The 25,173-nt window shown below is 42.3% G+C and overlaps 2 protein-coding genes across 5 annotated transcripts in view; both read right to left on the bottom strand.

The window, feature by feature from the left end:
• NAP1L4 (nucleosome assembly protein 1 like 4) overlaps nt 1–14,940 on the bottom strand; it is a 110,973-nt gene extending 96,033 nt beyond the window's left edge. For 2 of the 3 annotated variants that reach the window (XR_003853257.1, XM_029582762.1), the window contains exon 1: nt 14,799–14,940. The gene's annotated coding sequence lies outside the window, so the exon portion shown is untranslated. Of the gene's footprint in view, nt 1–14,686; nt 14,768–14,798 lie in introns of those variants that run through there. The other variant, XR_003853258.1, reaches the window with a different exon arrangement.
• A 2,560-nt stretch (nt 14,941–17,500) lies between these two features.
• Nucleotides 17,501–25,173, bottom strand: part of CARS (cysteinyl-tRNA synthetase) — a 55,073-nt gene continuing 47,400 nt past the window's right edge. For both annotated transcript variants that reach the window (XM_029582759.1, XM_029582760.1), the window contains 2 exons: nt 24,168–24,251; nt 17,501–17,802 (listed from right to left, as the gene is read on the bottom strand). In XM_029582759.1, coding sequence (XP_029438619.1) covers nt 17,668–17,802; nt 24,168–24,251 — 219 coding nt within the window. In that variant the 3' untranslated portion in view covers nt 17,501–17,667. The remainder of the gene's footprint in view (nt 17,803–24,167; nt 24,252–25,173) is intronic.

Raw genomic sequence — 25,173 nt, 5'->3', positions numbered from 1 at the left:
TTTAGAATGGGATCTGAGGATGTAATGGTGTCATGACCCACAATTTACCTGAAATCAACCGAGAGCTTTAAGAAGTTTTTGCTAAGTTGTGTACAGACTGGGAGGAGTGCAATCTAGGCAAATTAAATGAGTACCCTTGAGATGTCCATGTACCAGAGTTAACAGACAGGTGGAGTGGATGTCAGCTTAGATAATGGAAGAGTTGTGCAGGGCTATGACGACAAGACTCCCGAATGGGAAATCTCTAGGGAGGGACAGCTTTGCTTTAGAATTCTATAAGAGGTTTTTGCAGGAACTGTCTCCCTTCCTCCCCTGTCATATATTGGGCAGTCCATTGCTGGACTGTCCACGGCAAAGAGGTCTATCTTTGAGTGCCCCAAAGTTGAAACTCCTCTTCTGCTACCTAATAGTCTATTCATGGGGTAGCAGTTAGTAACAGCCTGTCTGCTATTTGGTTTTGGCTTCCAGGAGATAGACAGCTATCAGGTATATTCCTTGGGAAATTGCCTATTGCCATATGTTGCATGCCTTTTGACAAACTGAGAGCCCGTTCCTCCTTTTTGTTGACACTATTGCTACTTGATAGTCTGTTTGGATCAACACCCCATTTTCTTTTAGCGAACAATTCATACTTTAAAAAGCATGGAAGATTACTCTAGATCAGTGATCCCCAACCCTGTCCTGGGGGCCCACCGGCCAGTCAGGTTTTCAGGATATCCACAATGAATATACATGAGAGAAAATTTGCATGCACGACCTCCATAACATGCAAATTTTCTCTCATGCATATTCATTGTGGATATCCTGAAAACCCGACTGGCCGGTGGGCCCCCAGGACAGGGTTGGGGACTGCTGCTCTAGATGATTTATGTGGAGTAGACAGCACTTTTTCCTGCAGAGACCAATTTCCTTGAGAACAAATGCTGTTTAGATAAGCTTCCCATCCTAGAAAAATCTATGATCATCAGAATTTGAAATTAAGGTTAGTGGAAAGACTGACCTATGTGCAGATTTGAAGTTTCTAGCTACCATGCCAGAGATCAGATACGTATTAGATATATTCACCTTGTGGGAAAGCTGCTGTAAGTATTGGTTTTATTGTGACTTCAGGTGCCACTGCACCTGTCCTATGTTAATACATGAAAAAAAGAGAATAACTGATTGTTGCCACCATATATACCAACATTTTCATAAAGCAGGCAGAAACCCACTTCTGATTTGGAAGTTAGAATTACCAGTTAGTTCACCTGCCCTCTCCTGAGGAGAAATGCTTTTCCTTGTGCAGTATCCAGGCAAGCTTTTATGAAGCTAATTACACAAGTCGGCTCCAAACTGCATTTTGAGAAATTGCTAGTGAATTCTAGAGTTTGGAGGGTATGGAGGAAAAGGTCTGGCTGGATATAAGTCACTCATTCAAATATTGAAAAACAAATGCACTACTCTTCCTTAGATGAGGAGCAACTACTGCAAGACATTTTGTAAACATTCTGGGTGCTGAAGAGAGGCCGAAGGGAAGATGTCAGTATTGGTAATGATCCTTGGTGCTGGTGAACTGCAGGAATTCCATGATTTTTGTGAATTGGGATATGCATGTACGCATCCTTCAGGTCTACAGTGGTTAAGCAGTGATTGATCTTCAATTGCATTAGGACTATCCCTAGAGAGTTCAATTTTAAACTGTTTTTTTCTTTAGGCGATTGTTGAGATCTTTAAGATCCAAGATGAGGCAGAGACTGCCTGTTTTCTTTGGACAGGAATTATTTGGAGTAGAATCTTGAGTTTCTTTGTAGTATGAGGACTGTTTCCACTGCATTTGCAGGGAAAAGGGTCGACGGCTCTTGCTGGAGAAATTGCTCTACATTCATAGAGTGATTCCTTGGCGGACTGTGTGGTGAAAATGATCTGAAATTCAACCAACCAGTATTGCTGTTGTATGATCCTTAATATCAGACGATCTGCGGTTATCAAAGACCAAAATAGCCTGAAGTGTTGAAGTCTTCCCCCCTCTAGAAGATAGTATCAAAAATGTATCTCAGATTTAAACTGTTGTAAGAAGCAGGGTTAGATTTTTGTTATTCTCTTTCCCTAGTATGTGGCCTACTCTGTTGTTTCGGGTGAGGTCTTTGAAACAAGTAGACGTGGTAGCTTCTTCCAGAATAGTAGTATTGCTTCCTGCTATGCACAGTTTGACGTTTCCTGACTGTAGATGACTGCTCAGGTGTAGGAGCTGACAGGGTAAGGAAAGCACAGCCGTAATCTTTTAATAAGGTCTACTTTTTATTTTACCGTCTCTCCAAACAGATTATCCCTTGTGCATGGAGCATCAGCAAGATTTTTATCAACATCTTAGCCTTCTGGCTCCACTAGCAACCAAGACATTCTTGAGGACACATTATATGCATCATAGGCTGAGCAAATTAGATACTTTCCACATGTCTCCACTTCTTATGGCACAGGAGTAAAATGGAACAATGTTTAAAGGAAGCTGCCGAGTCATATCTTGTAACTTATATAAGAACATAAGATTTGCCATATTGGATCAGACCAAAAGTCCATCAAGCCCAGTTTCCTGTTTCCAACTGTGGCCAATCCAGATCACAAGTACCTGGCAGGATTCCAAAAGGTTGATAGATTCCATGCTGTTTATCCCAGGGATAAGCAGTGGATTTGCCCAAGTCCACCTTAATAGTTTTATAGACTTTTCTTCCAGGAACTTGTTCAAACTTTTTTTAAACCCATCTACACTAACAGCTTTCACCACAGCCTCTGGCAACAAATTCCAATTTAATTATATGATGAGTAAATAATATTTTCTATTTGTCTTAAAATGTATCACCTAGTGACTTCATTGAATGTCCTCTAGTCTTTGTTCTTTTTGAAAGAGCAAACTACCGATTCACAGTTACTCGTTCCACTCCACCTTATTTTAAAGACCTCATCATATTTCCCCCTCAGCTGTCTTCTCCAAATTGAAGAGCCCTAACCTCTTTAGCCTTTCCTCATAGGGGAATCATTTCATCCCCTTTATCATTTTGGCCACCCTTCTCTGTACCTTTTCTAATTCTGCTATGTCTTTTTTGAGATGCATTGACTAGAACTGCACAAATAACTTAAGGTGCGGTCCACCATGGAGTGATACAGAGACATTATATGTTTTATTCTGATTTCTTTGCTAATAACTACTAGCATTCTATTTGCTTTCTTGGCTGCCTATGCACACTAAGCAGAGAATTTCAACATATTATCCACGATTACCCCTAGCTCCTTCCCTTGGGTGGTGACTCCCAAAGTGGAACCTTGCACTGTGTAGCTATAATTTGGGTTGCTCTTCCCTACAGCATCAATTTGCACTTGTCCACATTAAATGTCATCTGCCATTTGGATGCCCAGTCTCCCACTCTTGCAAGGTTCTAATGCAATTTTTCACAATCCTTTTGTGATTTAACAACTTTGAATACTTTTGTATCAATAGCAAATTTGATCGCCTCACTTGTTCCCATATCCAGGTAATTTATGAATGTGTTAAGCAGCGGTGCTAGTACAGATCACTGGGGCACACCATTATTCACCTTTCTGCACTGATAAAATTGGCCATTTAGCCCTACTCTGTTTTCTTTTAACCAGTTCCCAATCTACAACAAAACACTGCCTCCTATCCCATGAATTTTTAATTTCCTCAAGAGTCTCTCATGAGGTACTTTGTCAAATGCATTCTAAAAACCCAGATATACCAAATCAACTGGCTCACTTTTATCCACATCTTAAAAAAAGTGTTGCAAAGAGTTATACGTGTATTGTAACATGTATAGTTGATATGCAGCTTTTCTAGATGTTAACAAAGCTGATTGAAGATTTTTGCTACAATGTCCAATAACTAAACATCTTAAACCAGAGAGTTAGACTTCTTCCATATGAAAAAAAATCGGTAGTAGTGGAATCAGCTATGAAAGGAACAAAGTTGTACTTTCTGATGCCCAGGACCAGGTTAACTTTGTATCTGAGATTCAACTTCCTTGTTACTGGTACTGTAGTGAAGGGTTTGCCACATTCTTGTTTGGAATTCTTATTGTACTCTATGAACTGGAACATAAGAACATGCCATACTGGGTCAGACCAAGGGTCCATCAAGCCCAGCATCCTGTTTCCAACAGTGGCCAATCCAGGCCATAAGAACCTGGCAACTACCCAAAAACTAAGTCTATTCTATGTGTTATGGTTATTGATGTTTGGGTGGATCCTTGGACCAGTAGCAGCTGATGACGCCCACAGGGGGCAGTCCCGTGAGGGACCACGGTGTCAGGCTAGACTCTGGACACACAAACACAGATTTGAATCTTTATTTAAAGTTTTGGAAACCACCAGAGGTGGCAGTAATGAGTAGTAGATGTTGAGCCCGGCTGGGCAAGTATCCCACAGGATGCTGGAACAGCAAATGCTCTGCTTGGCTGTGCTGGCCCTCGAGGAGCGAGTACCTGATCCCTTAGAGTAGAGAGACTCAGTGGTTTTGTACTCACACAGCGAATCCACTAGATGAGAGGTCTGGCACTGGAACAGAGGGCAGGCCCTCGAGGAGCGAGTACCTGGTTCCAGGGAAGCAGTCCTGTGGAATAGATGGTAGTTGCACTCACAGATGGAAACTGTTAGTGAAGTCTTCCAAGTAGAAAGGGTTGTAGGTGCAGGCAGCGACTCAGGGAACATGGGCCCTTGAGGAGTGAGTACCGGTTCCTGATAGCACCTGAAAGAAGCAGAAGAGGCCCCCCGAGGAGTGGGCACCCCGTTAGCAATAAGAGTTCCAGATAATGCTGGAGTGGCAGAGTAGCTTCGGTACGGAGAGCGAATCCCATCCGTAGTAATCTGAGTAGTTGCTAACTCGATTAACTAGCAAAAGAGGTAGGCTTAAATATCCGGGTAGCGTGACGTCATTTCAGGGGGACGCCCCTGAGGTTTGCGCCAATGAGGAAAAGATGAGGGCGGCGTGCGCGCCCTGTGGTACCTTGGAGGAGCATGGCGAGAAGCAGCACCAAAGCCGGTCCAGGGACGCCGGAGAGGTCAGCAGACACACGCCGCGGCAGCCAGTAGTCCGAGGTGAGCGAGAGGAGCCACAAGAAGAGTGAGGTAGGCGGGGAAAAGCCGTTGCAGACTGACGGTCGCAACAAAAGGATCTAGGCGTCATCATTGATATGTTGAAATCTTCTGCCCAGTGTGTAGCAGCAGCCAAGAAAGCAAATAGAATGCTAGGAATTATTAGGAAAGTAATAGAGAATATCATAATGCCTCTGTATCGGGATACTTGCCCAGCCGGGCTCAACATCTACTACTCAATACTGCCACCTCTGGTGGTTTCCAAAACTGTTTAAATAAAGATTCAATCTGTGTTTGTGTGTCCAGAGTCTAGCTGACACCATGGTCCCTCACGGGACTGCCCCCCGTGGGCGTGGTCAGCTGCCACAGTGTCCAAGGATCCACCCAAACACCAATAACCATAACACCTTTTCCTGAATGGTAACTCCTAATGTTGAACCTTGCATTGTGCATTTATTTTTAAATATTTACCATATCATTCCATGTCCTGGGTGACTTACAAAATTCACACAAGAAGCATTTTGAACAATAATACAAATGCATTAAAATATGAACAAAAACAGAACAGAATCAATTTTATCTTGACTTGCAGTACAAAAGGACCTTGCAATGGCCAGCTTAGAGCCACATGACTGTGGACATATAATAGGTAGGAATCAAATGCAAGCTTGAATAGATAGGTCTTCAAATCTTTTCTGAAGATTTTACAGTATGCTTGCTTCCAGAGGGAAACTGGTAGTTGATTCCACATTAACACTCCTGCTGATGAAAGCGTGCATTTCCTGGATTCAGCAAGGTGAATGGATTAATGGCTGGGTATATCCAGCAAACATTGGCCTTCTGACCTCAGGTTTCTAATGGGTCTGTGCACTTTCAATAACAGGTTGATCACATATGGACAGTCATTATCTATAATGGCTAGTGGTTAAAGCAGCAGGCTGCAAACCAGGGAAGCCAGGATTCAAATTCTGCTGCCTCTCCTTGTGATCCTGGGCAAGTCACTTCACTCTCCATCGCCTCTGGTACAAACCAAGGGGCCTATTTACTAAAAGGTCTTCTCCCATTCTGTGTCTATGGGAAAAACACTTAGAAAATTACCACCTTAGATTGTGAGACCTCTGGGGATAGGGAAATACACTACCTGAATGCAATATGCTTTGAAGTGCCTAAAAGATGGAATATAAAAAAATAAAATAAAACTCTACAATGCAGTGCAGTGGCAGAAAGCTACCCCAGGTAATAGATCCAGGTCTTCCGTGCAACCCAGTGGCATAGGGCTGCCTGGGCCATGGTTCTGGAACTTATGGCAATGCTTGAGCTGCCAGGGTAGCTCCTCTCGAGTCTGGGGCAATGTAACGTTTCATGCAAACTATTTTTCCAGGGCACCCAATTAACTTGTGTATTTTCAGCCCTATGAGAGTGTGAATAATTATCTGCCTCTTGTGATTAAGCAGGTGATGGGAAAATGTTATCACTGTAGATTTCAAAATGTATGTTTTTATAGCAGGTTTTTAAAAGTCAGTGTTGATTTAGCAGAGCTCAGCTGTTACATGTTTCTCTGCAAAGTGTGTCATGTGCCTGGATTGGCTGTTGCCAAATGCTTGTTCAAAGCAGATCATGCTTATGTGCTCTTCATTTGAAAGATGGTAGCTGAAGAATTGGATTAGCGATTCATATCTTGAGAGCTTTATAAGAAGCAGCTCGTTGAATGTGCAAGACAATCAAAGTTCAGTCCTTTCATAAAATATCCTCAGAATATAGCATAAGCAGAAAATTATATGGATGAAAACATTTTACCCAGCTCCTAAAAATTTGAGCTGGCATCTAAGTTTTCAAAATATTTTTACAGCCAGCCACTATATTTGTGGTTATAAATGATCTCTCTATAAATACTATAACAATCTTGTCAGGATTATTATATGAAAATGCTGCTAGTTTTAAGATTTTATTAACAGAAGTTTAATAACTTATTTTAACTTTACATTATTGACTTGTATTTAATTATTGGGATAATCATATGTTTACAAAATTGGTATGTTTAATTATATTGTTTTAATATTTATTTCAAAATGTTGAAATATGTATTTTTGTTTACGGGTTTAAACACACATTGGAAAAGGACAAAAATTTGGACTTTAAACACCAAATTTTCCAGTCAATAAAATTAAGAATTGATTGGGTTTGAGTTTTACATAAAATATATGTAACCCTGATGGTGCTGCACTAGAACAATTCATAGCATAGATTGTGGAATTTATTTATTTATTTTAAGAACTTTTATCTACCGACATTCATAGGCATATCACATCAGTTTATAGAAAACAGGGGAAAAACTAAAATATATAACACAACTGAGAGGAAGTATAAAGTTACATGTAACAGGGGTCTGAGAAAATTTGGAAAGGTAGAGAAAAGATCAGGTGACCTAAGCAAGAGAATAAATGTAAGAACTATCGAAATATAACACTCACACTATGTACATATAATACTTGAGTTTGCTTCTCGAGAGAGAGGATGGAATGTTTCAAGGAGGTGTCTCTGATTAAAAACCTAAAAGGTTAATCAGGCATAAGGGAAGGTGATTAGGTCAATAATGCAAGGGTACGAAATAGAAGGCAGGGAATAGTTGAGGAGGGCAGTTTTACAAAGGATACAATTAGGGGTCGAGCAAAGTTAGGCAGGCATGGTAAGGGTGCAAGGGTGAGAGGAGCAGGGATGTACAGAGTAGCGTAACTGTCTAGGTTTGATTAGCGTCAGGGTATGCCTGCTTGAAGAGCCATTTCTTGAGTTCTTTTTTAAACTTGTATGCGGATGGCTCTAAGTGGAGATATATGGGGAGAGGGTTCCAGAGGGAGGTGCCGGGAATAGAGAAAGCTCTTTCTCTGGTGAGGGCCAGGTGAGCAGTTTTGAGGGATGGGATGTGTAAGGTTCCAGCCAGGGCAGTTCTGGTGGGGCGCTCAGATGAACGGTAACATGGCATTTCCTCTAGCCATGGGATGTTATGTTTATGCAGTGAGCTGTGTAGGATAGAGAGGATTTTGTATTGAATGTGGTAGTTGATGGGCAGCCAGTGCAGGACCTTTAAAATGGGGGTTATGTGGTCTCTTTTGCGGGTATTGGTTATGACCCTGGCCATGGCGTTTTGCAGAATCTGGAGGGGTTTGATCGTGGAAGCGGGGAGTCCCAGGAGTAGGGAGTTGCAGTAGTCCAGTTTGGTCAGCATGGTTGTCTGTAGAACGGTACAGAAATCATGAGTGTGAAGGAGGGGTTTAAGTTTTTTTTTTTGAGGACATTTAATTTGTTAAAAACCCCCTTTTAGGAGGGATTTGATGTGGGGCTTGTAGTTAAGGTGTTGATCTATGAAAACGCCTAGGTCTCTTACAAATTGTAGAGGGGTATGGGAGGTGGCTGTGTTGTGCAGTGTAGAATGCGGGGTGGATTCTGCGATGCAATCCAGGTGGTTGGAGATAATGTGGTCTGGGTGGTTGGAGATAATGAGGAGTTCAGTTTTTGAGGCGTTTAGGGCTAGGTGGAGATTTGATAGCAAGGAGTTGATGGAGGCAAGGCATGTGTCCCAGAATTGCATGGTTTCATTAATAGATTTTTGAATGGGGATGAGGATCTGCACGTCATCTGCATATAGGAAGAAGTTCAGGCCTAGGTCAGAGAGCAGATGGCATAGAGGCAGGAGATAAATGTTGGAGGGTGGAGGATCCTTGTGGGATGCCTTGCGTGATGTGGATGTGTGTTGATTCATATTTATCAATTTTTACTAAGTATTCGCTGTGATTTAGGTATGAAGAGAACCAGGAAAGGGCTGGGTCAGAAATGCCTCTCTCTTTTAGACGGGTAATTAGGATTTGATGGTTGACAGTGTTGAAGGCTGCCGAAATGTCTAGGAGGGCAAGTAGGTATGATTTCCCATGATCCATACCTTTAAGGATGGTGTCCATCATTGCTAGTAATAAGGTTTCAGTATTGCGGGCTTTACGGAACCCAAATTGAGAGGGGTGTAGGATATTATTGTCTTCTAAGAAGTCAATAAGCTGAGTATTGACTACCTTTTCAAGGACTTTGGAGATGAAGGGCAGGTTGGAGATGGGCCGGTAGTTTGCTGGGTCTGTGGGGTTAAGTGTGGGTTTTTTGAGGAGTGGCTTGACGACAGCAAGTTTAAGTGTGTCAGGGATCGTTCCGCAAGTGATAGAGCAGTTTATTAAATCAGCAATGGGTTTTGCGATGGTGGATGGGATAGAGAGGAGGATTTTAGAGGGGATGGTGTCCAAGATGTGGGTAGCTGGTTTCAGCTTTTTTAGGATAGATTCGATTTCCTTGGCTGAAGTGAGGTCAAAGGACTTAAGGTTGTTCTTATTGTTGTTGGGGAGCGGAGTGATGGGAGAGGGATTGGTGGGGAAACGAAGGAGGATGTTTCTAATTTTGTTCTTGAAGTACAATGCCAGTTCTTCGCATTTATCACTGGCGTTTGTTTCGATGTGTGTAGGGGTAGAGGGATTTGTGAGCTCTGCAACATATGTGAATAAGGCATTCGGGTTGAATTGATAATTGTGAATTTTTGCTGAATAGAAGTCACGTTTAGCTTGGGGAATAGCTTGACGGTAAGTGTGTAGAGTGTGCTTGTAGGCAGCTGTGTGTGGGGGGGAGGGTTGTTTGCGCCATGCCGGTTCTTTGGATCTCAGCTGCTCTAATTGAGATTAAACAGAGCCTGAGTACCACGGTTTTTTCTCAGTTTGTGTGAGAGGTATCTTTTTGTGTATAAGAGGACAGAACTCATTGGCTACAGTTTTGGTGAGGTTGTTCCAAGAGTGAATAGCAGTGTCAGGGTTGGTGAGGTCGAGATTATTGGTGATTTTATCAAAAGCTTGGGCAAGGTCCTCTGTGGGACATGTTTTCCTGAAAGAGATAGTTTTGCTATGTTTTTCTGATATGGGAGAGGGGGTGATTGTGGTAAGGAGGACATTGATGAGGAAGTGGTCGGACCAAGGAACTGGGGTGACTTCGGGTGGGTTGCGAGCTGTTATTTGAGAGTTTATGAAGAGGAGGTCAAGGGTATGACCTGCTTTGAGGGTGGGATCAGTGATAATTTGTTTGAGACCTAGGGCTTTGAGGGTATCGAGTAAGATCTCGCAGGATTGGGTGGGAGGGTGGACGTCAACATGGAGGTTGAAGTCTCCTAGTATGACAGTGGGGATGTCTAATTTAATGTTGTCGGTAATGTATTCTATGATTGGGGAAGGATCATGTTTGAGTAGGCCAGGAGGGGCATAGATGAGACAGATCTGTAAGGATTTGGATTTAAGTAACCCAATTTCAAGTTTGGGAGGGAGCTGGGTGGGTTGGAGTTTGAGACTGAGGCTTTTTCTGGCTGCTAGGAGTAGTCCTCCACCTCTTTTTTTGGGTCTAGGGATGGAGAGAATGTGTCGTAGGTTTGTTGGGGGAGCTGGTTTAGGATTACCTGGTCAGTATTCTTTAACCAGGATTCAGTGATAGCGCAGATGTCTGGGTTGGAGTCTGTGAGTACATCTTGGAGTAGGGGGCCTTTTTTTTTTGTATGGATTGTGCATTAAACAGGGTGATGGCTAGAGTGGTTAGGCCCAGAAATTGTGTGAGGGGAGAGATCATGATGGGTACTAGAGATTTACGATGGTTGGTAGGGTGTGGGCGAACAGGGAAGGGTTTACGCAAAGAGGGGTTGGAGATTTGTTTCATTTGAACAATAACATGACTAAAGATTAAGATATCTGATGGAACTAATGGAGGATTAACATTTTGGATACAAATACATCAAACTGCTTTAATACTGTTAGAAAAATAAAGGCATTCTCTCTGTATGACTAAATCTCCTCTCATAGCATAAGTAGTTCTGTGAAACATGCCTTATCTTAAGCCCCAGAAGACTAAGGGAAGATCTCAATGAGATCTCTGGCCAGAGGTAATTCATTTTTCCAACTCAAACTGGATTACTGTAAAGTGCAGTCTTATGCACTCAAGGTCGCGTTATTCTCTATAGTTTAAACATTAGTAAATCATCAGGTTTTTTTGTTTTTTTATTAGTGTTTATTAATCCAAACAAGATAACTGTCAACAGTTCCAACAATAGTAAAAAAAAAAAAATATTAACATAAGAGCAGGAAAATATAATTCCATGGATATTTCCCAGTATATCCTCCCTCTCCCCACAACACTCCAAAATGGGAACTAAATGAAGCTAACCAATATAAAATTCAAAAAGAATATAAAATATAAATATAAAACAGCATGTTATGTCCATATTTAACATTGCTGCTTAAACCAAACAGCTAGATGAGAAACCACCTTATCTCTACTAGTTTCTATTAAGTAGCTCATATAATGTAATGTTCAAGTCTTAACCTTTGCGAGGGCATAGTGTCCCTTTTCCAATGAGCCACCACTTCTCTCCGAGTAACACAGAGAACATGATTTACCAATTAGGCCACCTACTCAGATACATGGAAAACAGAAAAAGTTTGAGATCACGAGAAATCATTATGGAGAGCACCTCATTTAGCACGCCATCAATCCATTTCCAGAATTTGGCTACCTTCGGACATTTCTAATGAATATGGTAAAACGTCCCCATACATCCACAGCATTGCCAACAATCTCCTTGTAATTGGAGTATATTTTATGTAGCTTATAAGGCATGATGTACCATCTATACAGTATTTTATACTTCGTTTCAACAACTATTGCAGATATTGAACCCTTAGCCATATTTTAACATTCATAGAATCCCCTCAATCCTTTTCCCACTCTACAACATCTGGGTTCAACTTCAGTCTTGGGAAATAGGCTTACTTTCCAAAATGTATTTGATGCCGTCTTTGCAGATTGTTTAAAACACATATCTTCAAAGTCAGAGGGGACATAAGCTATGTGGTCCTTAACAAGGTCCCCCGAGAGAAAAAGTGACTGAGCTGTAAATATCTATAGTACTCAATCTCAGGTAAGCCATAATGGTTTGGTTAATGATTGTGCTATTCTGTGATGCATAATAACAGATGTGTTTTGTCTGATCACTCATGTTTTCTTAAAATGCTACACATCTTACAAATTCTGCCAGGAGTATGTAAACTTATGAGCACAACTGTATACATACAAAACTTAGAATCAGATAGGTGGAGCTATATGATAACTTCTGAGGATGCAGAAGAACATGTCAACTTTTTTCTTTCTTTCCCAATCCCTGTAAGGTCTTACTAATAAACTAGAGTCTACTATGCCACAGTGCATAATTAAGCAACAACATTATGGGACTAGATTGTGGACTCTAGTGCTTCAAAGGGAATTTATAGCAAAATTACACTTCTAGAAGCAAAGCCCAAAGAAAACAACCTCCAATTCCTTCCTTTCACACCACTTCCATGCAGGAATTAAAGTGTAGTTGTGTACTGTTACCATAAACATTTTCAAACCTTATGAGAAAGATTATCATACTGATTCTTGTGCATTGTAAGATCAGTAAAACTAGTAAGTGCTAACCTGTAAGGTCTGAAAATATTCATGATCCCCATACACAAGCCACACTTCAGTAGCCGGCAGGATGGGCTTCACCCACTACCGTAATTTTCTTTGGCACCTGGTCCTGTCTTAACTGCCTGCTTGGGCCTATTAATATCTTGTCTTTCAGACTGTTTTTCCTAACACATGAACTATGAGCTCTCTCCTTCCAATGATATGGTCAAAATTTGGCTGGAGTACTCCCACTGTAGAAAGAGACCTGCCTAGCAAATTGATTTTTTGAGAGGGTCCCGTTCCATACATATGGACAGACGTAGCAACAAGAGACGCTTCACATTGATGAACATGCCTAAAATACTAAAATGTTACCACACATATCCAACAGTAAAAAAAATAAATAGCTTCTTCCTCAACTGTGGAAGTTTTGCTAAATTCCATAAGAATGCAAGTACCATGCTGGGTCAGAGCACAGGTCCAAAAAACCCAGCATCTGTCTCAGTGGCCCATAAAATTTAGCAACAAGTAGTTGGTTTTCTCAGAATCACCTGATTAGTAAAACATTTATGGACTTTTCCTCCAGGAACTTGGCCAAACCCTTTTTAAACCAAATTATGTTAATCACCATGATGACCACATCCTCCGGCATCAAATTCCACAGCTTGGATTGGGTATTGAGAGAAAAATAAAGTATTTTCTCCATATTGAAAAGGGTAAATGACCATCCTTTGTTCATCTGTTCCACCCCATGCATGCATTTATAAACCTCTATCACATCCCCGCTCAACTGGTTGTTCTCAGAGCTGGACAGCCCTAACCTGTCCAAACTTTCTTCACAGAAGTTGTTCATCCCTTTTACTACTTTTTTTTTGCCCTTTTCTGTACATTCTTTAAATGTTTCTATATCTTTTTTGAAAGGAGGCGAGCAGAACAGCACACAATATTCAAGGTGTGGTTGCACCATAGATCTTTACAGAGGACTAGTATATGCCTCATTTTATTCTCCATTCCTTTCCAAATAAATTGTTAGCTTCTATTTGCTTTTTTGACTACTGTCACATTGATCTGAGGAGTACTCTCTCCACAATGACTCCTATTTCTGAGTGGTTACTAATACAGAAATCAGTATTGTGTATACATAGGTATGATTATTTTTCCCTATGTGCATCATTTTGCACTTGTCCACATAAAATTTAGTCTGCCATTTAGATGCCAAGTTTGTCAGCGTTGCAAGGTCTTTCTGCAGTTTTTCAGTGTTTACCTGTTTTAACTACTTTGAATAATTTGTGTCATCTGCAAATCTGATCACTACTTGCTCCCTTTTCTAGATCATTAAAGAATAAATTGAACATGTCCTAGGACATATCTCTGGGACACTCCACTATTTACCTTTCTCCTCTGGAAAAATTAACCATTTTATCTTACTCTTTGCTTCCTCTGTTTTAACCAAAATTCCCAATCCACCGTTGCTAGTTTAACTGCCTAGCAATAACATTCCTAGATGTTTTTTTTATTAGGAAAGTTAAATTAATGAACCAGCTCATCCATCCAAAAGCTGGACAGCATATATGGTGCAGAACAAATTACCAGACAACTCCAGTCTATCATACCCAGGATGAACCAATCCTATTTTTCATCATTATCTTTATAAGGCTGCAGACCTACTTTTTCTATATATCCATGTGTACAACAGGGCAAAACAAGGACGGGGTGAATCAGACCGTCTCCCGAGGACAGACATAAGACTGCTGCTAAGCCCCCAGACTCAAGTTGCCTCCAAAAACAAAAAGGGCAACCAACCCCATTTACAATTGTTGCTTTCTTTTCTCTGTCCCAAATCCCCGCCCCAAACACACACATTAAAAAAAAAAATCTAGTGCAAATCAGTGTTCGTCTCACTAAATGGTCCAAAAGTCCTTCTAAATAACAACAAAGTTAGCTACTTTACAAAGTGTACCAAGTCTTGGGTAACACACAGGACCAGTGATGTAGAGAAGTGGTTACAACAGGGTTAGCAATAGGGCCTGAAGTGAAAGGGCCCAGGAGCAGCGTCTCCTTGGATTACCGCTTCCCCCCACCCCATCTGCAAGTGTTATTAGTGCTCGCTTGCCTTTTACCAACTATTCACGGATATCGCACTCCATAGGGAGACACACCCGAGGCTGACCAAAAGGAACCGTTACCAACCGCGGGCGACTGCGTGTGTACATCGTAGCCCTTACCTCCAGATTCCCCTCAGCCACTCTCCTCACGCTTGCAAGGCTTCTCTCCCAGGCCCCCACCAACAACACAGTCTCTCATAGGTCAACACGCCGAGTGACGCACGAAGCAAAGCCAGACGCCAATGGGCGAAAAAAAGGCAACAGCGCGCCGCCCCAGCACCGGCGTTTGTTCACTTTTCCGTTTTCCTCGTCGGCGAATCGGAGTGAGAAAAGAGAGCGCGAGCGCAGTTCCTAAGGAGGCAACAGACGGCGCGAGCTGTCTGCGCTGCCCGGCTCGGTGCGCACGCAAGTCCCTTCCCATTTAAAGCAAGGGTTCGGAAGTGTTTGCTGTTTGTTTTTTTTTTGTGTTGGATTTGTTTCGTTGTCTCAGTGAGTGCATTTGGCAGTGAAAGCGGTTATACAGGTTGGAAGATCCGGAATTGTATAATGCTTTGTAATGCATTTTATTGTTAAGCCCTGTATGTAAGGTCTTCTAAACAGTGCTGTCCTTAAAACGGTTTGGAAAATGGTGGTCTCGGCAAGTGTCCACGATTAGACTATGGGAAAGGGCCTTTCTGTTACCAGCTTATTCCACCATTTTAGTTTTAAGTTCTGCAGATGGCTAGAATTAACAACCCAAGATTTTCAATATGAAATATATTATTAAAACAAAGGAAATCGCCGAGAACTCTCAGCTTTCCGTTTTCTGTTGTGCACGTGGAGAAATAATTGTTTGACAGTTCTCTTATCGTTAATTTTTATTGGTTATTAAGTCCTACAACAGAAATAGAAGTTGGAGCAGGTTCATCTTCGCTGCTAATGGGATTCAGGTTTGGGTTCCTATTTTTGGGTAAATGTGCTCTGAGCAAGGGCTTCTTCGTTCCTGTTTATAGTATTGGTCTGGGCCTGGAGAACGCATACAAAAGCCCCGATCTAGACGTTACACCCAAAAGGTGTGATTTGACTGTAGGTGTGTTATATGCCTGGAGTGCTGTTTGAACAGGTTACGGGGCTTGATGGACCCTCGCACTGAGTATAGCAAGTTCTTATGAAAAAAGTCCTCATCGTGTTGGACAGCTGGGCAACCATCTTCACATGGGCTATCTATACTGGAGTAAGTGGGGACAATTTCTCTGATATCCAGATGGGCTCGCCCGCACTGGGCGAGTGGTGGGCGTCACCAAAGAAGAGCTCAGATGACCAGGCATTGGCTCTGACGTCTTCGATGCCAGCTGCACTGATATGGATTGGTGGCTGGGTCCAGGTTTCCCTATTGGCACCAGTACTACTTCACTTTGCACCAAGGTGCTACCTTCCATCAGTGATAGGTGTTTGCTTCTCAGCACTGAACAAACTGCACATGGCTTGCACTGCACCAATATATCTGAAGGCACCTTGGGATGGTGCCAGATTGTCTGGGAATAGCTGCTCAGCACCATGGAGATTTGCACTGTGGAAGATGCCTCCTATGCCAAAGAGCTTCTCATTTAAAACCACAGGTGCACTTCTCAGTGTCAAGCCAAGTTCCATCCCAACAGAGCTCTGCCTCACTACGTCGGCATGGATGGAGATGGCCCCAGAGAGGATCCCTCACCCTGTTTTGAGTGCTCAGAGGCTCTGGCTTCCATACCCTGCCCTGTGGTGGATCCAAACACCAGCGCCAACAAAGGGTGGGGAGGCTTCCCATCAGCCTTGCAGGGAAGAGAGGCTCACTTCCAGCACAACTGATGCTTCTTTTGGAGCTAGAAGTCCAAAGGAGGCTTATGCTAGGAGGCAGGGTGACTGTGCTGGCCTTACATGAGGCAAATGTCCTAAGATCCTCCAACTTCCAAGTGTGGGTCTGAAGCACGCATAGAGACATTCTGCTGTAATTAGGGCAATTTGAGGTATCATGGGCTGAACCCAGATAGCAGCAGCAGTGTGGGTGTCTGTAAAGGACATATGGCAACCACCCACAGAACTCCCACTCATGCTCAGAAAGAGAGCTGGATTAGTGTCTGCACTGTAGGATGATGTCACCCATTGGTCATGATCAATTTAATCCTACTTGTAAGGGCCCTGCCCAAAAGTTAACCTGTTTGCAATGTTATATGTAAGGGTTCTGCCCAATGGTTCCTGTTTAACTGTAAACCGATACGATGTGTGAACGGCTATCGGTATAAAAAAGACATTAAATAAATAAAAAAATAAAAAATACTTGTTGACAAAAACAAATATGACACCAAGAACTTAGAAAATAAAGATTTATCATGTAATTTTCTAGCAGGAAATGAGTTGCAACGACCCACTAGAATGTTAGGGCAGGGTTTCACATTATAAGAATACTGTGCATGTAAAAACATTAATCGGGAGGGGGGAGTTTTAGCTAAAAAGAATAAACCATCTTAACCTACCTTGTTTATTAGTCTGTTTTAACCTAGTAATTGCAATATTGATATTTTTATATTGTGCTCAACACAATCTCATAAATGTGATTTGTGAGATGGTTAATAGTCAAGCCTTTCATCTAACTAATTATTTTATTTAACTTTTCTTATAAGCCACAGTCTCCATATTCTTTTCCTATCATTACCATACTGGGCCTATGTACCCCAGAGCACAAGGTATAATAGGATTAGCTGGATTAAGAGCAGTATGCCTGACCAACAACAAAGTTCTAGAATCAAATGAGCTGAATACCAGACCTCTGAATGTGCTGAATCTGTGACATTAAAACGCCTGTCTGTTTTTCTATATAAATTTTATTGACAACAATCTAGACATCACAGCATGTTACATATGGCCAACAAAGTTAATAAAAACTGCAAATATGATACAAGTATGTCCATTCATTACTGCCCAGCTATCAAAGTGCCTCTACCATCTGTTCAGTAATGTCCTGGTTTTGTCCTCAGTTTGCACTTCCATTCTGAACCATATATAGATATTCTTTGTACACTTTCTCCTGAGCTTCATAAAGTTTCTTAAGTTTCTTCATTTGTCCTTTGCTGAGTTCTTTTCCCTCCACGTCATGAGTGGGAAACCCCTAAAACAGTAACAAACACACAAACCTTTAATTACCTGATTTCTATTCATTATTCTCGGCATTAGCTCTTCTAATTCTAGACTTCCCTCTAGCCACAGTCTAAGTCTTTCTGCCTCACTGTGGCCTTGGTTTGGGATGACTCGCCAGTTTTCTCCTCTCTGTCTTCATTCCTTTCCTCTGCCTATTCTTTTTTGATACTTTTAAAAAATGTGTGTTTTACTGGACATTCTGTGCTTCATTTACTGACTTTTCTTCTATTGTGTGCCTAAGTGAATTAGGTCCTATATGTATACTATAGGTGATTGTAAAGTGGCTGGAGTACCCAGCTGGGTACTTGCCAGGTTCTTATGACCTGGATTGGCCACTGTTGGAAACAGGATGCTGGGCTTGATGGACCCTTGGTCTGACCCAGTATGGCATTTTCTTATGTTCTTAATACAATTGTATAAAGAGCTTTGAGGGTTTTTTTTTTTGCATTCATTCTTTATCTTTAGCCATTCTGATATGCTTGCTAATGTATTTTATTATCTCTTTATAGGAAAAGCAGAGGTATGAGTTGATCTATTCAAACTGATCCCAGCATTTAAAAAAAAAAAAAAAATTTATGCAATTAACTCTGGGCTAGATTTTAAAAGCCTTGCGCGTGTAAATCCTCCTGGATTTACACGCGCAGAGCACTCGTGCGCCTATTTTGCTTAGGCTGTCGGCGCGCGCAAAGCCCTGGGACGCGCGTAAGTCCGGGGCTTTGTAAAAGGGGCGGGAGGGGGGTCCAGAGTCCCCTAGCACTGCGGCCTCTGCTGGGGGATATGAGGCGGTGAGCGCAAGTTACGCCTGCTTAAAGCAGGCGTAACTTGCCCAACAAGGGGGGGGGGGGGGGGATTTAGGTAGGGCCAGGGGGTGGACGTGGAAGGAAAGTTCCCTCCGAGGCCGCTCCGATTTTGGAGCGGCCTCGGAGGGGAGGCAGGCTGCACGGCTCAGCACGCGCAGGCTGCCAATTTTGCGCAGCCTTGCGTGCGCCGACCCTGGATTTTATAAGATACGCGTGGCTACCCGCATATCTTATAAAATCCGGCGTACTTTTTAAAGATCTACTTCTGAATGTGGAGCAGATGAGCATAGGAAACTGTACTTTACTGTAAGCTGCTCTCAAAGGTAGATTTTAAGAGGCGCAAATGTGCATGCAATTGCCAGCATGCGCACATGGACGTGCCAATTTTATAACATGCATGCATGTTATAAAATTGGCTAGCTGCGCTTACATGGGCGCACGATTTTATATCGACGTATGCATGTACACACAAATCCTGTCTCAAGCGCATAAGGGGGGGAATTTTAGTACCTATGCATGGCAACACAATAGGACTATTGCCCAGTTCGCCCCCGGAAAGGCGCTGACTTCCTAAACCCCCTAACTTGTCTGCCTTTTACCCAGCTAGCCTCGACCTCTAAACCCCCTCCCGACTATCCCTTTTTAAAATTTCATTACTTACACACTGCCCATAGCAGAAGCACGTTACGGTCTTGTGGTATCGCAGTGCATGCTAGAGCGCATAGCTAACTTCATGGGTGCAGTCCCAACCGGCCTATGCCCTGCCCATGTCCCACTCCTTTTTCGCCAAACCAATTTTATGTCAGCACCAGGAGATATGCGCATGGCTGCAGGCCTTTTAAAATCAGTGCGATTCGCGTATGGCCCAGTCATGTGTATCTCCCAGTTTTGCCATGAATTTCGAATTGAACGACAAAACTCCTCCTACGTCCTGATGAGTCTATTGTTCAGATATGGATGTACCAGAATCCCCTCTTTCCTGAGGGTAGCTGCCGCCACCACTACCATTACCTTGGTGAAGGTGTGCTGCGCTGTCACCAACCCGAAGGGAAGGGCTCGAAACTGAAAATGCTGTCAGAGAACCATGAATCTCAGGAACTCTGGTGCTTGTCCCTTATGGGGAATATGGAGATAGGCCTCCGTCAAATTCAAAGATGCCAGAAATTCCCCTTTGCGTACTGCCGTTGTCACTGTTCAATGTCTCCATCTGAAAATAAGGCAGCCTGAGCGCAGCATTGACCTTTTGCAGATTGAGAATGGGCAGATACGTCCCCTCTTTCTTGGGAACCACAAAATACACTGAGTACCTCCCTTGCTCCTGCTCTGACAATGGCCCGTAGGCGAAAGAGATGCTGCACAGTGTTCCACGCCGCCTCTCACTTGAAATGGGAGACGCAGCGGGAGACCACAAAGGCGTCCCTGAGCGGCCAAGAAAATTCGAACACATAGCCCTCCCTTATCACCTCCAACACCCATTGGTCTGACGTGATCCTAGTCCACTCCTTGTAAAAGGACAGCCTCCCTCCAACCACCTCCAGAGAGGAAAGGACCAACCCACCTTCATTGGCCACTTATTACCACCTCCCCCTTGGGAAGCACCATCCCAAGCAGGTTTACGCTGCGTCTGAAAGGACTACTGCCTGCCCGATCCCTGCTTTTGTGCCATAGGCAAGGAAGATCTGCTCGGGCGAAATCTTGCGTCTCGAAAACAAGCACAGGAAGGAAAGGCATTCTTGGTGGATGTCTTGTCCTCGGGCAACCTATTACACTTAGATTCCCCCAACTGCTTCATGAGCTGCTCCAGATCCTCCCTGAACAGCAACTTGCCCTTGAAGGGAAGGTTAGACAGCTGGGCTTTAGACTACACATCTGCTGACCAATGTCACAACCACAACAGTCTCCCCTCTGCCACTGCAGAGACCATATTCTTGGCAGAAGTCAGAATCACGTCATAGAGGGCATCTGCCACATAGTCTACACCCACCTCTAAATGGGCACTTTGAGCTGACTCTGCCACCGTCCCTGAGACCTTCTTGTTCACCTTCTGTACCCAGCACATGCAGGCGTCTCTGCAAACTGCTGCTCAAAGGCTCAAGGCCAAAATCTCAAACAGCCTCTTCAACAGAATTTCCAACTCTGATTCTTGATAACGTTTAAGTGGCTGTACCTGCCACTGGGATGGTTATTTTCTTGGTCACTGCTGCATCCACCTTTGGAATCTTCCAAGACTCCAAGGTTTGTTTCAGGAAGGGATATAGCTTTGCAGAGGGAGCAGACTCTGGAGGTGAGGAAGCAGAGGGGGTGAGGGAACCAGGGCCCCTGGCTTTCACCCCCTCCCGCAACTGATAAGGGCTGAGCTAGCTCAGGGATCACCAACCCCCCCTGCTCAACCCAAGGGATGGCCCACAAAAGGAACCTAACACCTCAGGGAGACTTCCAAAGCTCTATCTTCCTTTCTTCTCTTTTTTTTTTTTTTAAATCTATCAAAACTCCAGGACTGCAGGTTTGCATCTCTACCACCTGCTGGAGGCAAAGAGAAATACTGAGGGACTACAGGTGGCACTCTTATGTAGCAGTGCCTCAAAGTTTTGTTCTCTGCCTCCATCTGCTGGTAGGGATGCATAAAACACGCTTGTCTGGACTGATCTGGGGTACCAACAGGAATGATGCTGCGAAGTTGGAGAGATTTTCCCCTGTCGTTGGCGGGACGGGTAAATCTTTTTCAAATCATAGCATTGGAACATATACAACCATTTGGGCAAACTATTCATTGCTACCTGGCTAGACAAGATTTGCATTTCCTGGAAGGTCTAATCCGGAAATATTTGTCAAAATGCGAAGCCACCAGAGGCGCTGGCTTAATTAAATGCGTACATGGGAATGCAGGGGCTTAGGATTAGCAGAGCTAAAGCTATAACACGTTGCCTGTAACGTGCAATGTAGCAGATTGTCTAGTGGGTACCCATTCTTATACCTCGGTACACTTACAGTAGTCTTGTTGCTCCAGCAGGGCTGCGATATATTTTACATTCAAAAGTCTCTACACTGTCGACCCAACATTAGAAGAGTCATTTAGTAATTCCCTTATCATGGAGGTACCTATAAGAAAATGCCATACTGGGTCAGACCAAGGGTCCATCAAGCCCAGCATCCTGTTTCCAACAGTGGCCAATCCAGGCCATAAGAACCTATATCACTTATTAAAATTGGAGGAGTCTATTTCTTAATTTTTACCTATGATTGGAAATGGGGCATTCCTGCCAGGGATGCTTCAACACTATCTGGGCTTCTAAGGGGCTGAAGCTAATTGCACAACTTTTGATTGAGGAAAGAATTTTAAAATCCTACCAAGAGATGGTAATAGAATATGATCTAAATAATAAATAGTTCTTCACCTACTTGCAAACAAGACATTATATTCAATCTCTTGGAGTGCAGGACTGGGACAGCGAGAGTAGATGGCTTCACTTAGAGATATTTGACATGGAAGACCGCTCCCAGCATTCGATATTCTAATTTTTTTTTATCGCAAGCTGAAGCCAGATATACTTTATGGGAAAATTTTGGGAAACTGGAAATCGAATTGGATTTAGAATTTACAGAAGTAAATTATGAAGTGTTTTAGGCAAATAAAATCTCTTGCCAGTAATATGACAATCCGTGAAGTACAATATAAATTTTTGATGAGATATTACTATCTGCAGCAGTACCCAGCTATGTCAGAAATAAGTGTTAAATGTAAAACACTGTCTGGAACTTTAGGACACCAATTCTGGGCTTGTTCTAAGATAAAGGCCTTTTGGTTGCTTTTCATACGATATGTGCATCAGGTTACTGGTCTACTGCTCTTTTGTAATATTGGTTGGGGGAAGTGATAAGGTGCCTTGGAAGAAAAATTTTTCACTTCCTGGAACTGGATATTTTAAATAAATAGTTTCCCAAAAGATCAGAAAAAATTGCAATAGGACAGCCTCTAGATTACTAGCATTTCTTTGATTGAATATAAAAAGTATGGATCATTTATTTTATTTTTTTATATACCGACTTTTCATGCAAGCATATCAAATCGGTTTACAGTAGTCAGCAAGTAATCATTTAAAATTTGCATTTCCAAAGAAGAAAGTAGTAAATATATTTGATAATATAATATATATAGCAAACTAAATGCTAAATCAAAATTTAAATACTTAGAGGGGTAGTATAGTTAGGGTAGAGATAGTATAATAAAAATATACATTTCCTTGGTATTAAATCGGAAGTGTAAGATAATTATGCTAACAGCTCTTGTTAGGCTTGTTTAAAAAGCCAAGTTTTAATCCCCTTTTTAAATAATTTGATGTCAGCTTCTAGTCGTAATTCCTGCAGGATGGAGTTCCATAGAAGGGGTCCAGTAGTAGAGAGAGATCTCTTACATTATTTAGGTGGGCAATTTTGGGGGAAGAATTGGTAGCATCCCTGTTCCAGTTGATCTGGTGGTTCTTGAGGGGGTGTGGAAGTGAAGTGAAGAGGTTAGCCATTCAGTTTTTTCATTGTAGAGGGTTTTGTGTATTGGTGATAAGATTTTATGCTGGGCCCTGTATTTGACCGGCAGCCAATGAAGTTCTTTTAATATTGGGGTGATATGTTCAGATCTTCTAGTACCTGTCAAGAGTCTAGCTGCAGAGTTCTGCAGAGGTTGCAATGGTCTTGTTATATTTGCGGGAAGGCCTAAGAATAGTGAGTTACAGTAGTCTAATCTTGATAAGACAAGTGCTTGTAAGACATGAGATCTTTTGCTTGAAATTAGAATACGGTTCAAATACAATTGAACGGGAACATAGAAAACGGTCAATGGGCAATCTCTCTCTCCCTCCTCCTTTTCCTAGTTCACATCCACAGTCATGAGCTGGGGTGCTGTTGATAATGCATTCAACCAATGGACAAAGATATGAAAAGGAGGGGGGAGACCAACAGGGCAGTCATTTTTCAGTTTAGAATTAAATTTAAAATCATCCTTTGCCCAAAGGCTCCCCCCCCCCCCTTCTCTTTTAATAAAGACAGAGAACAATCTCAAATTCACTTGGAGCAGTGGATCCAAACCTATCCTGCAAAATTTAACTCTTCCACATTCATTGTGCACCTCCTGAAAACCTGATTGGCTGGGAGTCCTCTGGGACAGATTTGGGAACCACTCCCCTGGAAAAAGTCAAGAAAAAAAGAAGATTTATGATCTTATTTTTAGTCTGCGTTAACTCCTTTTCTACACCAGTGTGTTTACGAATTGTTGGAATGGTCATAAATTAATGGCTGACTTGGCCATCTCCCAAAATGCCAGACAACTAACTGGCAGGAGCAAGCTGACCCTTCCAGATCTGCACAACCCTAAACAGCCCAGCATGAGACCCAGGTTCGGTTCGGAGAAGAATCTGCCAAGGGCAGATGCTGATTGGCCTGGGAGGGAAAGGAAGGTATGACAACAGCATTACCACAATTCCACTTTCAATGCTGCAGTAGGCAAAGTTATAACCACACAACTTTGATTAAGCATAAATCTTACATTGTCATCAAATTTGGAATATTTGTCAGTTTCTGGTTTAAACATTTCATTTGGAGGAACCTTCATCTTGGCTAGTTTTGCCACCTGTGAAATAAATACAAGATGAATTAAAATGGCTAGCTAACGAGCTCCCTAGAAGAAATGCTACTTCTGTGAATCTGAATTTGGGTGCAGCACATTCTGAATTTTAGGCTTTAAGCCTATGAGAAAATACTTTTGTTGACATTTTCCACCTAAAATTGTATTTAACTTTTCTTTAACTAAATTGAAGACTGGGCCTGTACAACATTTTACGCAGAAAGAAATGTTTCACATTAAACAAGACTGAATTAAGTGGTGACTGGCGACAGATAATAGATAAAAGAAATTGTGCTTTTTAAAGATTGGAGGTAATTTCATGACTTCCCGCATAAAAAAAAAAAAGAGTCAGCAAATACCAATGTAAATGACACCAATTTTCAAAGCAAATTTAGTTGCGTCCAGTTGCTTTGAAAATCCCAGCAAAACCACCTGCACACAGTTACATCTAATTTGTGCGCAGAAATCTTTTGGGAAAATTTACATACAAATGGAAAAGTATGTATGTAAGTGAAAACCCCTCCCCCCCAACTCTTTCTGGATAAAGTTGCACACATACAGGCCTGACACGTGTACTCGTATCTGCATACCAGGTGGGCAGTTTTATAACAAGCCACTTCTGCATGTAAAATATTTTATCCTCCTTGAGGCTAGTAGCTTTCACTAGAAGGAAGACATACAGGGTAGGAAACACTTGGGTGCAAATTTGGGTGATTTCCAGACATTCCTAGGAGTTTCCTTTCAAGAGACACTGAAACAGTCTCTGAAATCTCCAGGCCCCGCTAGTTGGTTCTCAGTACGAGGTGAACAAAAGAATCAGAGAATAGAGAAAAAGAGCAACAAGAAAATTGGTGGGGGAAAAAATGAGCTGATAATTCTCTGGTAAAATTTAAAAAAAAAAAAAAAAAAAATGAAGGTCCTTAAACAT

Source organism: Rhinatrema bivittatum, chromosome 17 (assembly GCF_901001135.1).
Source record: "Rhinatrema bivittatum chromosome 17, aRhiBiv1.1, whole genome shotgun sequence".
Classification (NCBI taxonomy): domain Eukaryota; kingdom Metazoa; phylum Chordata; class Amphibia; order Gymnophiona; family Rhinatrematidae; genus Rhinatrema; species Rhinatrema bivittatum.
This window is presented reverse-complemented; position numbering and strand designations above follow the sequence as displayed.